Source organism: Nycticebus coucang, chromosome 18, assembly GCF_027406575.1.
Source record: "Nycticebus coucang isolate mNycCou1 chromosome 18, mNycCou1.pri, whole genome shotgun sequence".
Classification (NCBI taxonomy): domain Eukaryota; kingdom Metazoa; phylum Chordata; class Mammalia; order Primates; family Lorisidae; genus Nycticebus; species Nycticebus coucang.
In genome coordinates this window covers 26,147,422-26,160,385 of record NC_069797.1, presented here as the reverse complement: position 1 = coordinate 26,160,385, position 12,964 = coordinate 26,147,422, and the positions used below count along the sequence as shown (strand labels likewise).

The window sequence follows — 12,964 nt, the reverse complement described above, 5'->3', positions numbered from 1 at the left end:
TCCTGGTGGAATACGGGGCAAGGCTTTTCTCAGGACGACCTACACATGCCCTCCCACAGCTGTGTTCAACCTCCTGAAACAAGCCCCATGGCTGTGCCATAACTGAGTCTTCCCAAAGCAGAGATGTGTGTTTTTTTAAAGGCATGAGGCTCAGGCAGCGCCTCAAGGAGTAGGACGCCGGTCCCATATGCTGGAGGTGGCAGGTTCAAACCTAGCCTTGGCCAAAAACCAAAAAAAAAAAAAAAAAAGAAAAAAAAAGGCATGAGGCTCTAAAGCAGTGGTTTCCAGCCTTTTTATCTCATGGCGCACTTGAACCTATAGTTAAACTTCCACGGCACACTTAAATTATGTTGATTCCAAAAAAAAAAAAGAGCACAAAGAAGAATATACATACCATGCTTTTTGAATTTCTTTCAAAGTTAATTTAATTAATGATCTTTAAAATTTTTCTCGTGCCACCCCTGTGATTCTCTCATAGCACATCACTGTGCCACAGCACACAGGTTGAAAATCACTGCTCTAAAGGAATGAGGTTTAGTACCTGAAATTCAATCAGCATGCTCAAGTATTTGCCTTACTCTAAGAGCTTCAGACAATTGCATAATTTGTAAAATGACATTTATTAAGAGAAAATATGACTTCTTCCCAAACTCACAGTAGCCTGGATGGCTCAGTGCCAGGCCAGTCCAAGCCTGGAGTCCTTTGGGAGTCTGGAAGCAGATGCGGCAACGGCAACCCTCTTGTGGAGCCATTCCACAGCCATCCCTCCCTGCCCACCACAGGAAGACTTAAGATGCTCTGGGGCCCCTACAGAGATGCTGGCTCATGGGGCTGCTTTTTCTGAGCCAGGAACACACGATGGGCCATCGAGGCCCACACCAAGTAAAAAAGAGCTGGGGCCTGTAGGATAAGGGCTGATCTCTGATAAAACTAGCCACTCCCTCCAGCAGGAGTCTGCCTGGCCACAACCCTTCCCATGAAGGATTCTAGGGATGTGCAGAGGCAAAAACATACTGCTGCGCAAATGCACTCCTAGGAAAGAGCCCTGTCAGTGCCTTGCCAGATTCTTAGGAACCTGTCCAGTGGTGCTGGCTATGATGTGCCTTCTTCACCTATGATGTGCTGTCAAGCCAGCTATGTTGTGAGGACCTGGGGCAGCCCCAGTGCACCTGGGGGTAAGCACACACAGCAAGAGGCCAGCACAGACCTCTGCACTGTCGTATGAGCCAGCCCGCTTTATTATATTTGGGCCACCCCCTACCTCAGCTAACCAGCTGTGGACTAGAGAGGATGAGGCTAGGAAAGAGGCCTCTAGATCACATGGTACAATCCAGTAGGGAAGGACTTTTCCTGCACTGCATATGACCCAAGTCTGGGCTTCGTGTCTCTAAAAATAATCCAAAAATTTGGACATGGGGTGGGTCTTCTTTTCTCACTTGGAGTCACAGCCACCAGCCATTTTGGTGTCTGAAGTTCACATTTATTTTCTCTCTGTCTACAAAGGAACCAGAGATGAGCCTGCTGAACAGGAACCTGGGCTCCTGTTCTCTTCTCCCCTCCCCAAACATACAAACTCACGCTCACAAACACACACATTTGCAAACAGCTCGGAGGTCTCTTTTAGAAGGCACTGGTTTGGGATCTGGTTGGTGATTCCTGGCTGCATTATTAGAGTATGTCTTGAAGGTAAGTTCTTGGTCAAGACGGTGCCTCATGACAAATGTTGCTTAAAAGCTGTCCACAGAACTGTCAGGAAAAGGATGACCCAAAGATGGTGTCAGGAATGTTAAAATCACATAAAATTCACAGCAGTCCTTTGGCCAAAGTGTTTGCTAAGACTCCTTCTGGTTGAGGTTTCTTTGGAGCATGACCAGAGCTGCCCCGAGAGCTGCGTCCACATCCTGCCCAAAGGACACTGGCAAAGGGAAAGCCCTCTGCACCTCCTGCTTCAGCACCTCGTTCCTGGACAGCGCACTCCCACTCCCCATCACCCGCTCCACACCCCACTCTTGGAGCTGCTGAAATGGAAGCATCGAGTGCAGATTCTGAACAATGCCTCGGCACAGGGCCCGGGTCACATGCCCCAGGGAGAGGTCAGAGGAGGAGATTCGGGTCACTGAGGCCAGCTCATCCGGCAGGTGCCGCTCCCCCAATACCGTTGGGGTGATGGTCAGGCAGGTGTCTCTCTGCTGAACAGCTGCCTGGATCATACGTGAATACACTGCCGATTCTTCAACCTCTAGGCCTGCCAGAAACAGAGAAGGTCTGTGTGAGCTCATGCAGCCCTCTGATGCAAGCTGAGGCAGTATAGATTGCCACAAGGCAAGAATAGGTCTCCACAGTGTGGCTGGCAGCTTCCGGGCTCAGGGACTCATACAATTGGGCTAACTACACTCCACTGCAGATTCTGGTGTCTCACTACAAACCCCAGCCAGACTTCAGAGAGCTATCTTGTAAGTGTCGCCATGAACACTAACCCTAACCCAGGCTTTCTTAATAAGGGGTTCAAATGCATACGCTGATAGGTAAGTATCAACAGAGCTGCTAGCAGAGTCATCAGCAGGTCACAGTCTAGGCCACACTTGTTATATGCACAGGGCACCCAGGGCCCAGGGAAAAGTGAAGCGTTGACCATTCTACAGCTTGATGATGTCAAGCCAGCATCCTGGTCACATTTCTCTCCCCCATACTATGTTAGCTCTGCTTTCTAAAAAAGAAAAAAGGAAGATTTTGGTTTCAATACACTCTGACCTTAGAGTCACATTTTATCTCTAATTTGCCATTAACCTGAGAGAAAGCAAATGTGGGCTTAATAGGAAGAAAGTTATGAATATTGGAGACTTGTCACCAATGTGGCACAATGGAATCCTCTAAGAAACTTTAAAAGCACCGTAGGCTCTATTCCCAGACTTTCTGATTTAACTGGTCTGGCTGCAGCCTGAGGGCTGGAATTCTTGAACTCATCCAGGTGATTCTTCTAACAAGCAGCCGGGCTGGAGAGCCACCGGCCTAGACCAGTGCTTCTCAACTTGAATCACTTAGGAATCTTTCTGTGTGTGCTGGCTGATGGCGGTCCCTTAGGGCTGCCTAGGGACAGAGGTTCGGGGGCAGTTCTGCCTTGATGGGGGTCCCCTCAGGCATGCTTCCATTAAAGAACCCAACTTAGACCGTACTTTGCCTTACATCAGAAGAGGTTTTTGAAATGTAGAACCAGTCATAAGAACCTTCAGGCAAGCCCTTTATCTAGACACTGATTTAAGTAGAATGTGTCTGTCAACTGTTTACTGAGTTGTCAGCATTTCTCTAGATACAGAAATGACTGTTTTTCTTATCCCTGAAAGAAGTGGTAACATTTCATTTCTCTGTAAAAGGTTTTTATTATTAATTTTTTTTTTTTTTTTTTTTGAGACAGAGCCTCAAGCTGTCGCCCTGGGTAGAGTACCGTGGTGTCACAGCTCACAGCAACCTCTAACTCCTGGGCTTAAGTGATTCTCCTGCCTCCGCCTCCCAAGTAGCTGGGACTACAGGCACTGGCCACAACGCCCTACTATTTTTTGGTTGCAGCCGTCATTGTTGTTTGGTGGGCCCGGGCTGGATTCAAACCCACCAGCTCAGGTGTATGTGGCCGGCGCCTTAGCCGCTTGAGCCACAGGTGCCAAGCCATTTTCATGGCTTTTATTTTGATGAAACAGAGGATGCTTTGGAAAGGTTCGTATTTTTAGGTAATTTAATCTAGTGTAAAGTTTTTGTAATTCTGTCATTTGATTGAAAAAAATAGATGTGAATCTAATAAAGTTCACTCAGTTAGTGTTTTTTTTTTTTTTTTTGTAGAGACAGAATCTCACTTTATGGCCCTTGGTAGAGTGCCGTGGCCTCACACAGCTCACAGCAACCTCCAACTCCTGGGCTTAAGCGATTCTCTTGCCTCAGCCTCCCGAGTAGCTGGGACTACAGGCACCCGCCACAACGCCTGGCTATTTTTTGGTTGCAGTTTGGCCGGGGCCAGGTTTGAACCCACCACCCTCGGTATATGGGGCCGGCGCCTTACCGACTGAGGCACAGGCTCCGCCCCAAAGTTCACTCAGTTAAAAGATATTGGATTTATTAACCAAAATCATACACAAAATACAAAAATATAACTCTCACTCTAATTCAGAATGTGCTAGGTTTGCTGTCTTCCAGAGGACAGCAAACAGGAGATTTCTACCCTTTTGTGGGAGGGTCTTTCTACCCTTTTTTACAGGGAGAGTCTCCCGAGCTGGGTGGCACAGGTTTGAATCTCAGCTCTGCCACTTACTGTGTGCCTTTGGGCAGGTTTCTTAACCCTTCTGTGTACTTCACATCCCGCCTCTAAAAATGGGATCATCCTCATACCTACCTCAAAGGACTGCCAGGATTAAGTGAGTTAATACTGGGAGTCACTTTGAACAGTGTCTGGACCATAATGACTGTGATGAAAGCATTTGTCACAGCAGCACAGAGTGGTGGGTAGAACCCAGGACAGTGGCCTCAGTTCCCAGCTCTTGTCAAGTCCCTTCCCTTTGGTGTTTTCCCAGCTCCCATGTTTTGTAGTTGTAAGTCCATGCTATGGACACTTGGCTCCCAGCCCCAAGGTCTGGGCTGCCTGAGCCCCACCCTGTTGCAATGGTCATTTCCTGCAATTTCCTGATTTTGAGCTCCAACTGGTGACCTATTGCATCTGATGGCCATCATTTCCCCTGATGTGGACAGCTAACCAGAAACTTCATTTCTACCTTAAGTGCTTGCAAAGGGTACCTCTCCTGGAGGAAAGAGGTTACATGTTCCACTGAACAAGAGGCTGTGCCCAACTTACAGTGGTTCAACAACAATTTTTCAATATGCCTATAATCCTAACACTCTGGGAGACCAAAGCTGGTGGATTGCCTGAGCTCAGGAGTTCAAGACCAGCCTGAGCAACAGTGAGATCCTGTCTCTGCTAAAATTAAAAAAACTAGCCGGGCATTGTGGCAGGTGCCTGTAGTCCCAGCTACTCGGGAGGCTGAGGCAAGAGGATTGCTTGAGCCCAAGAGTTTGAGTTGACTCCAGAGCAACAGAGTAAGACTCTGTCTCAAAAAAATTTTTTGACTTTACAATAGTGCAAAAGCAATCTGCATTCAATAGAAACTTCACAAACCCATACAGCCATTATGTTTTTCACTTTCAAAACAGTATTCAAAAAATTGCATGAGACAGTCATTGCATTTTTTTTTTTTAAGAGACAGAGTCTCACTTTGTTGCCCTTGGTAGAGTGTAGAGGCATCACAGCTCACAGCAACCTCCAGCTCTTGGGCTTGGGTGATTCTCTTGCCTCAGCCTTTCTACTTTCAGCTGTCTGTAGTCATCAAAAGGAAATCTTAAATGCAAGGAATCCAGGGGCTTGTGGACAGAGAAAATGTTATGATACTTGACAGTCAAGGTTAGGGGCAAGGGTACCCCTCCACAGAAGAGAGTAGATGGATGATGGGAGCTCAGATGATGAAAGGGAAAGAGGCTGCACGCTCGGGTCCCTAAGGAAGGAAGGAACGTGTGGGGACCTGGTAGGGTCTGAGGCCTGAGTCTAGATGCTGAAACAGCATGTTAAACTCTGAGCCCCTGCCATGTGGAAAGGACAGAGAATGCACCAGTGCGTGGGCCACACCTTACCTAGATCTGCCATCCACTGAGCCAGCATGTGGACGAACGTGGCCAGCACATTGCCCCCATTGAGAGACGCTGCCACTCCCAGGTAGGTCCCGTCGAAGTAGGGGAAGTAGGCGACTGGTGCCGCAGGGTCTGGGGTCTGTGCTGGCTGGAATCCTGAGGGCATGGAGGCTGCCAGCTGAACCGAGGTGCTAATGTTGAGAACTGAGGTCCAAAGAAAATAGAGGTTAGTTAGGCCTATCGGGCTAACTCATCTCAAGAAGTGGTAGAGACTGATTCCCCTCCTCGTGAGTATGGGCTCAACTTGGTGACTTGCTCTTAATGAATAAAATGAAGCAGAAGAGACTTGGAGAGCAGGTCATAAAGGGCCTGCAGTGTCTGCCTTGGTGGCACTTTCTCTTGGATCATTTATACTGGGGAAAAACAGGTGCCACATCACAAGCATTCCTGTGGATAGGCTCATGTGCCAAGGAACTGAGGCCTCTGCCAACAGCCCCACGAGGGAACTCAGAAACAGATTTTCCAGCCCTGGTCAAGTCTTCGGATGACAGCAGCCCAGCATAAATCCAACCTCACAAGAGACCTTGAGCCAGGCCATTCAGCTACCTCCAGATTTCTAACCCTTTAACCCTAAATTGCCTGAAATAATAAATGTCTGTTGTTTTAAGTTACTAAGTACTGGGGAGGATTCATCAGTTTTCCGTAAGTACTGCCTCCTTTTTGTTCCCAAGGTATTCTTCCCACCAGCGGGGGAAAATCTCCCAGTCCCAGCACACAGGGAATAATTTTCTCCTCTGATCCTAGGCCAGAGCCTGTGAAAAGTTCCAGCAGTCTCTTTGCCATTTCTCACAAGACCTGGACCAAAAGTGTGCTTTTCTCGGTCTCTGTGGGGCGCAAACAAACTGAGGTCAGCTTTCAATTTCCACCTACAGGTGAGAAGCAAAGAAAATGAAAACAAGCCTCAGAAAGCCAATAACCTCCCTCCACGGAGGGGGATTGATGGGATTACACCTGCGGTGCATCTCACAAGGGTATATGTGAATCTTAGTAAATGTGGAATGTAAAGGTCTTAGCAAAATAACTAAGAAAATGCCAGGAAGACTATGTTAACTAGTGTGATGAAAATGTGTCAAACAGTCTATGAACCAAGTGTATGGTGCCCCATGATCATGATTAATGTACACAGCTATGATTTAATAAAAAAAAATAATAATAATAAAAAAGAAAGCCAATAACCTTTACTTTCTGCCACATCAAGCCTCCTACTGAGACTACAAACCAAAAGCAGCATACCCTCTACCTGTCCCCTCAGGTGGAGGAGTCAATGATGGGGCCGACCAGCTTTGCCCAGAGACAGAATACAGCTAAGCACAGGGCAAAGCCCCAAGCTGGAACCAGAGAATGTAACCCCTCAGTGAAGAGAGGACCTAATTCTTGCCTTCCTCCCATGTGACTAGCCCCTTACCATTTAGAAAGCACATTTACAGGCACAAAGGCACCCTAGGTAGAGGGAACAGCCTAAGATTTGAAAACCACCAGGAAGGAGCAAAGAGCCTGGCCAGGGAATCACAGCTGCCCAACAATTATCACACTCATTTTGCATGATAAGGACTCAGGGAGATTAGGCCTGCCTAAGGTCACACAGGAGGTAAATGCTGCAATCCCAACCCTGGGGGCTGGAATACAAACCTTACAGGAGTTACCACATCCCCGGTTTGAGATGAAGGGATATAAAGTAAGAGATGGTGTACTGGAAGATTAAAGTCACAGGATGGGCATGGTGGCTAATACCTGTAATCCTAGCACTCTGGGAGGCCAAGGTAGGAGGATCACTTGACCAGCCTGAGCAAAAGAACCCATCTCTACTAAAATTTAAAAAATTAGCCAGGCGTCACAGCAGGCACCTGTAGTCCCAGCTACTCAGGAAGAAGAGGCAAGAGGCTTTTGCCCAGCAGTTTGAGGTTGCTGTGAGCTAGGATGATGCCATAGCACTCTAGCCTGGGTTAACAGAATGAGACTATGTCTCAAAACAACAACAATAAAAAAAAAAAAAAAAGAAAAGTCACAGGATAAATTTAGCAACTTTTCCTAGGGCACTGATTTTAGTTGATAATTTGGGAGAAAAAGATGTTTTTGAATCTTCAAAGTGTTTATCACGTACCATATTTTGCCATGTAGAATATGCTCACCCATATTTTTGCCCAAAATTTTAGGGAAAAAAATTTTCCATTTTCTCCGTTTAATTCAAATTTTCATTTGTTTATATTTAGATATTTATTTCATGTATTATAAAGGAATTTTAGCATTTATTTTTACCATGTTGTGGTACAATTTTATGTAACAAATAATTACAAAATATAAGAACAGATACGAGGCGCAAGAGATATTATCTATCGGTAACAAATAGTACCCATGTATAATGCACATCCTTAGTTTTCCCTCAAAAATTTGAGCAAAAACATGCACATTATGCACGGCAAAATACAGTGTGTACAAACAAAATTGGCAGAATTTCACCTTACTTTGTCAGCTATCAGCTGATTTTATACATATATATATATATATTTTTTTTTTTTTTGAGACAGAGTCTCACTCTGTCACCATGAGTAGAGTGCCGTAGCATCCTAGCTCATAGCAACCTCAAACTCTTGGGCTCAGGTGATTCCCTTGCTTCAGCCTCCCTAGTAGTTGGGACTACAGGCACCTACCATGAGGCCCCTGGCTATTTATTCTATTTTTAGTAGAGACGGGGACTCGCTCTTGCTTAGGCTGGTCTTGAACTCCTGAGCTCAAGCAATCCACCTGCCTCTGCCTCTCAAAGTGCTAGGTAATTTTATACTTTTCCACACACTGACTACAATGTCAGCTAAGATGAGCTACAATACTTCTAAGCAATAGAGGGAGAACAACGTGATGACCAAGAGAAAATCCTGGGGAAGATAAACAAATTCTCTGATCACCTTAATAACAAGGAGAAGTTACAAAAGTGGATTCACTCTGCCAGGCAGCCATAAGGATTAAAAACACACACACACAGGCTTGACACCTGTAGCTCAGTCAGTAGGGCGCCAGCTCCATACACCGAGGCTGGTGGGTTCAAGCCCAGCCCAGGCCTGCTAAAAAAAACAATGACCACTGCAACAAGCACAACAAAAAAAATAGCTGGGGGTTGTGGCGGGTGCTTGTCATCCCAGCTACTTGGGAGGCTGAGGCAAGAGAGTGGCTTAAGCCCAAGAGTTTGAGGTTGCTGTGAGCTATGACACCACAGCACTCTACTAAGGGTGACATAATGAGACTCTATCTCACAAACACACACACACACAAGCTGGTGCAGGGATAGTAATTATGTCATCCTTCAACCACTCCACTTGGGCAAGCAGGCTTAGACTAGGAATGGGCACATTATGGCCCACAGGCCTGACATCCAGCTTACCACCAACTTTCATACGGCCAAAAGTTAAGATTGGCCTTCTCGTTTTTTTAAATAACAGCTTTATTTAAAAAGCTATTTTAGGGTGGCTCCTGTGGCTCAAAGGAGTAGGGCGCCAGCCCCATATGCCGGAGGTGGTGGGTTCAAACCTGGCCCCAGCCAAAAACTGCAAAAAAAAAAAAAATAATAAGCTATTTTAAAGCTATTAAATATTAACTATTAAAAAGTTAGAGTGGGCAGCACCCGTAGCACAGTGGTTACAGTGCCAGCCACATACACCGAGGCTGGGGGGTTTAAACCTGGCCAGGCCAGCTAAAGCAACAATGACAACTGCAACAACAACAACAAAAAAAATAGCTGGCAACAACAACAAAAACAAAAATAGCCAGGCTTTGTAGCGGACGCCTATAGTCCCAGCTACTTGGGAGGCTGAGGCCAGAGAATCACTTAAGTCCAAGAGTTTGAGGTTGCTATGAGCGATGACACCATAGCACTCTACCGAGGGTGACATAGTGAGACTCTGTCTCCAAAAAAGAAAAAAGTTAGAGTGGAAAATTCCTAATTAGAGGTTAGTTGGTAGTTTCTGAGTGGTGCAGTTTCTAGTTTCAATTTACTATTTGAATACAGGGCTTTGGTTTGTTCCTATAGGAATTGACATTGCCAGAGTCACCTTAGTCTAATAAACTCACAGTTAGAATTTTTTTTTTTTTTTTTTTTTTGTACAGACAGATTCTCACTGTACCACCCTCGGGTAGAGTGCCGTGGCGTCACACGGCTCACAGCAATCTCTAAGTCTTGGGCTTACGCGATTCTCTTGCCTCAGCCTCCCGAGCAGCTGGGACTACAGGCGCCCGCCACAACGCCCGGCTATTTTTTTTTGTTGTTGCAGTTTGGCCGGGGCTGGGTTTGAATCCACCACCCTCGGCATATGGGGCCGGCGCCCTACTCACTGAGCCACAGGCACCGCCCCAGTTAGAATTTTTTTAAACAATACTGATAAGTACTAAAAAATGTAAGTGAAAGTAAAAAAGAAGCCAGACACAAAGGCCATATATTACACAATTCTACTCACATGACATGCCCAGAATAGGCAAGTCCATAGTGATTGTTAATGAATTCAGGGTTTCTTTTTGGAGTGATAAAAATGTGCTAAAATTGGATAGTGGTGATGGCTGTACAGTTGTAAATATACTAAAACCAGCAAATTGTACACTTTAGAAAGGTGCATTTTATAGTAAACTTATGTGATTTACAACAACTCCAAGGCAACCGACAACTTAGAATGACCTTTGGACTTCAAGTAGGTGACTGTCACTTAAATCAGCAGTTTACCTGCTTCTGTCTGTAATATTTATGTCTTCCTAGGAATGAAAATATGTTTATATGTTACTATACGTGATTTTTTTTGGATGGTATTACTTAAACAATTTACAAGATCCTTTAAAAAAGTCCTAGTCAAATTGGCTTGAGATAAATGAGCGCTCATGTAAATTATTTCCAAAATTTTCAGAAATACAGAAACTGACCCATACGTGGGTTTTTCCCCTAATTCACATAATTTGCATAGATCTCTGATAAGTAAATCTAGTTTTAAATTTTAGGGTAAAATAAAAATCAGAGCGTTTTACAACTGCCAGTTTTCCCTGCGTTGCAGGTAAGACAAGTTTGTGTTATCTCTGCTGGATGTGTAAAACCATAAACCCAAACTAAGTGAATGGTGTGCAGTAAAAATGAATCATTTGAAGAATATTATGGAAGTTAGAAAAAAGAGGGGAGAGCTGTGTTTAGGTTTTTAGCTTCTCTGATTCTGTGCTGTTTTTGATATTTGCCTGGTCTGTCAACAAAATAATGGGCCTAATGAGCACAGTGAAAGGGTATATGGCACACCTCCGGGTGGGACACAACCATAACAGGGACTTTACCTAACAAACTCAAACACTGTAACCTAATCATTTGTACTCTCATTTTAATCTGAAATTTTTTTTTTTTTTTTTGTAGAGACAGAGTCTCACTTTATCGCCCTCGGTAGAGTGCCATGGCATCACACAGCTCACAGAAACCTCCAACTCCTGGGCTTAAGTGATTCTCTTGCCTCAGCTTCCCGAGTAGCTGGGACTACAGGCGCCCGCCACAACGCCCAGCTACTTTTTGGTTGCAGTTCAGCCGGGGCCGGGTTTGAACCCGCCACCCTTGGCATATGGGGCCAGCGCCTTACCGACTGAGCCACAGGCGCCGCCCTAATCTGAAATTTTTTTTTAAATGAAATAAGATGTGAAGAATAATATCTCATTTTGTCACCCTAGGTAGAGTGGCATAGTGTCATAGCTCACAGCAACCTCAAATTCATGGGCTCAAGTGATTCTCTTCCCTTAGCCTCCCGAGTAGCTGGGACAACAGGTACTCAGCTATGATTTTAGAGACAGGGTCTCGCTCTTGCTCAGGCTGTTCTTGAACTCCAGAGCTCAAGCAATCCACCCGCCTCAGCCTCCTAGAGTGCTAGGATTACAGGTGTATGCCACCGCGCCGTGCCAATTGCATCATTATAATGAATCCTCATCCGAATTTAACACTGCCATTTTAAATCTTGTAATCCATAGACAGCTATTATTTTGATTCTTCTTTAAAAGCATTGGCACCAGAGGGTGGTGGCTCATGCCTCTAATCCCAGCACTTTGGGAGACCAAGACAGGAGGATCGCTTGAGACCAGGAATTTGAGATTAGCCTAGGTAACATAGCGAGAACCCATCTCTACAAAAAATTTAAAAATTAGCCGGGTGTGGTGGCACATGCCTGTAATCCTGGCTACTCAGGAGGCTGTGGCAGGAGGATCCTCTTAAGCCCAGGAATTCCCGGTTCCAGTGAGCTATGATAATGTCACTGCACTGTAACAACACTCTGTCTCTAAAAAAAATAAATAAGAGTGTTGACAGTCAGCTACCGTCCAAAATTGTTTCTTCTTCAAAGAGATTTGCGAGAAAGACTCTGATAAGTACACTGGAATACAGGTTTCTAATACCTTTAAGATTATATCGTTAGATTGAATTTCCAGAATTCCACTGAGAAAACTATTGAGTTCATGAAACTGCTAAGAAAGATCAATCAGAACAAGAATTAATTAACAAGAATTAATTATCTGAGAATGAATAACTGACAAGGATAATATTCTTATGATTTTTCACTTGAAACATTGCTGGTTCTCTATTTTTTTTTTATTTTCCATATTTAAGGAAATAATTTTTTTCCTTTTATTTTAAGCTACCCAAAGTTGAAAGCAATTTGGTAAAGTATATTTTTGTGAATAAAAATTGAAATATTTACTTTTTCTCCTTACTTGATCCTCCAAAATTTGGAAAGTTACTTGAGGATATTTTCAATTTATGGTAATATGTTACTTGCATCAGATGAAAAAGAATCTGGTAGGGCGGCGCCTGTGGCTCAGTGAGTAGGGTGCCGGCCCCATATGCTGAGAGTGGCGGGTTCAAACCTGGCCCTGGCCAAACTGCAACAACAAAAAAAATAGTCGGGCGTTGTGGCAGGTGCCTGTAGTCCCAGCTGCTCGGGAGGCTGAAGTAAGAGAATCGTGTTAGCCCAAGAGTTGGAGGTTGCTGGGAGCCATGTGACGCCACGGCACTCTACCAAGGGCGGTACAATGGGACTCTGTCTCTACAAAAAAAAAAAAAAAGGAAAAAGAATCTGGTCTCTTTATGCAATGGAAAACATTGATTATATTGCCAAGACCAGCCTGAGCAACATAGCAAGACCCTATTTCTACAAAAGCATTTTAAAAAATAAAAAATTAGGGCAGCGCCTATGGCTCAGTGAGTAGGGCGCCAGCCCCATATACTGAGGGTGGCAGGTTCAAACCCAGCCCG

The 12,964-nt window shown here is 44.9% G+C and overlaps 1 protein-coding gene across 1 annotated transcript in view; it reads right to left on the bottom strand.

Moving 5' to 3' along the window:
- Positions 1 to 310: 310 nt before the first annotated feature.
- Positions 311 to 12,964, bottom strand: part of SHPK (sedoheptulokinase) — a 30,484-nt gene continuing 17,830 nt past the window's right edge. The window contains exons 6-7 of the mRNA XM_053570080.1: positions 5,665 to 5,865; positions 311 to 2,245 (exon numbers count right to left, since the gene is read on the bottom strand). Coding sequence (XP_053426055.1) covers positions 1,833 to 2,245; positions 5,665 to 5,865 — 614 coding nt within the window. The 3' untranslated portion in view covers positions 311 to 1,832. The remainder of the gene's footprint in view (positions 2,246 to 5,664; positions 5,866 to 12,964) is intronic.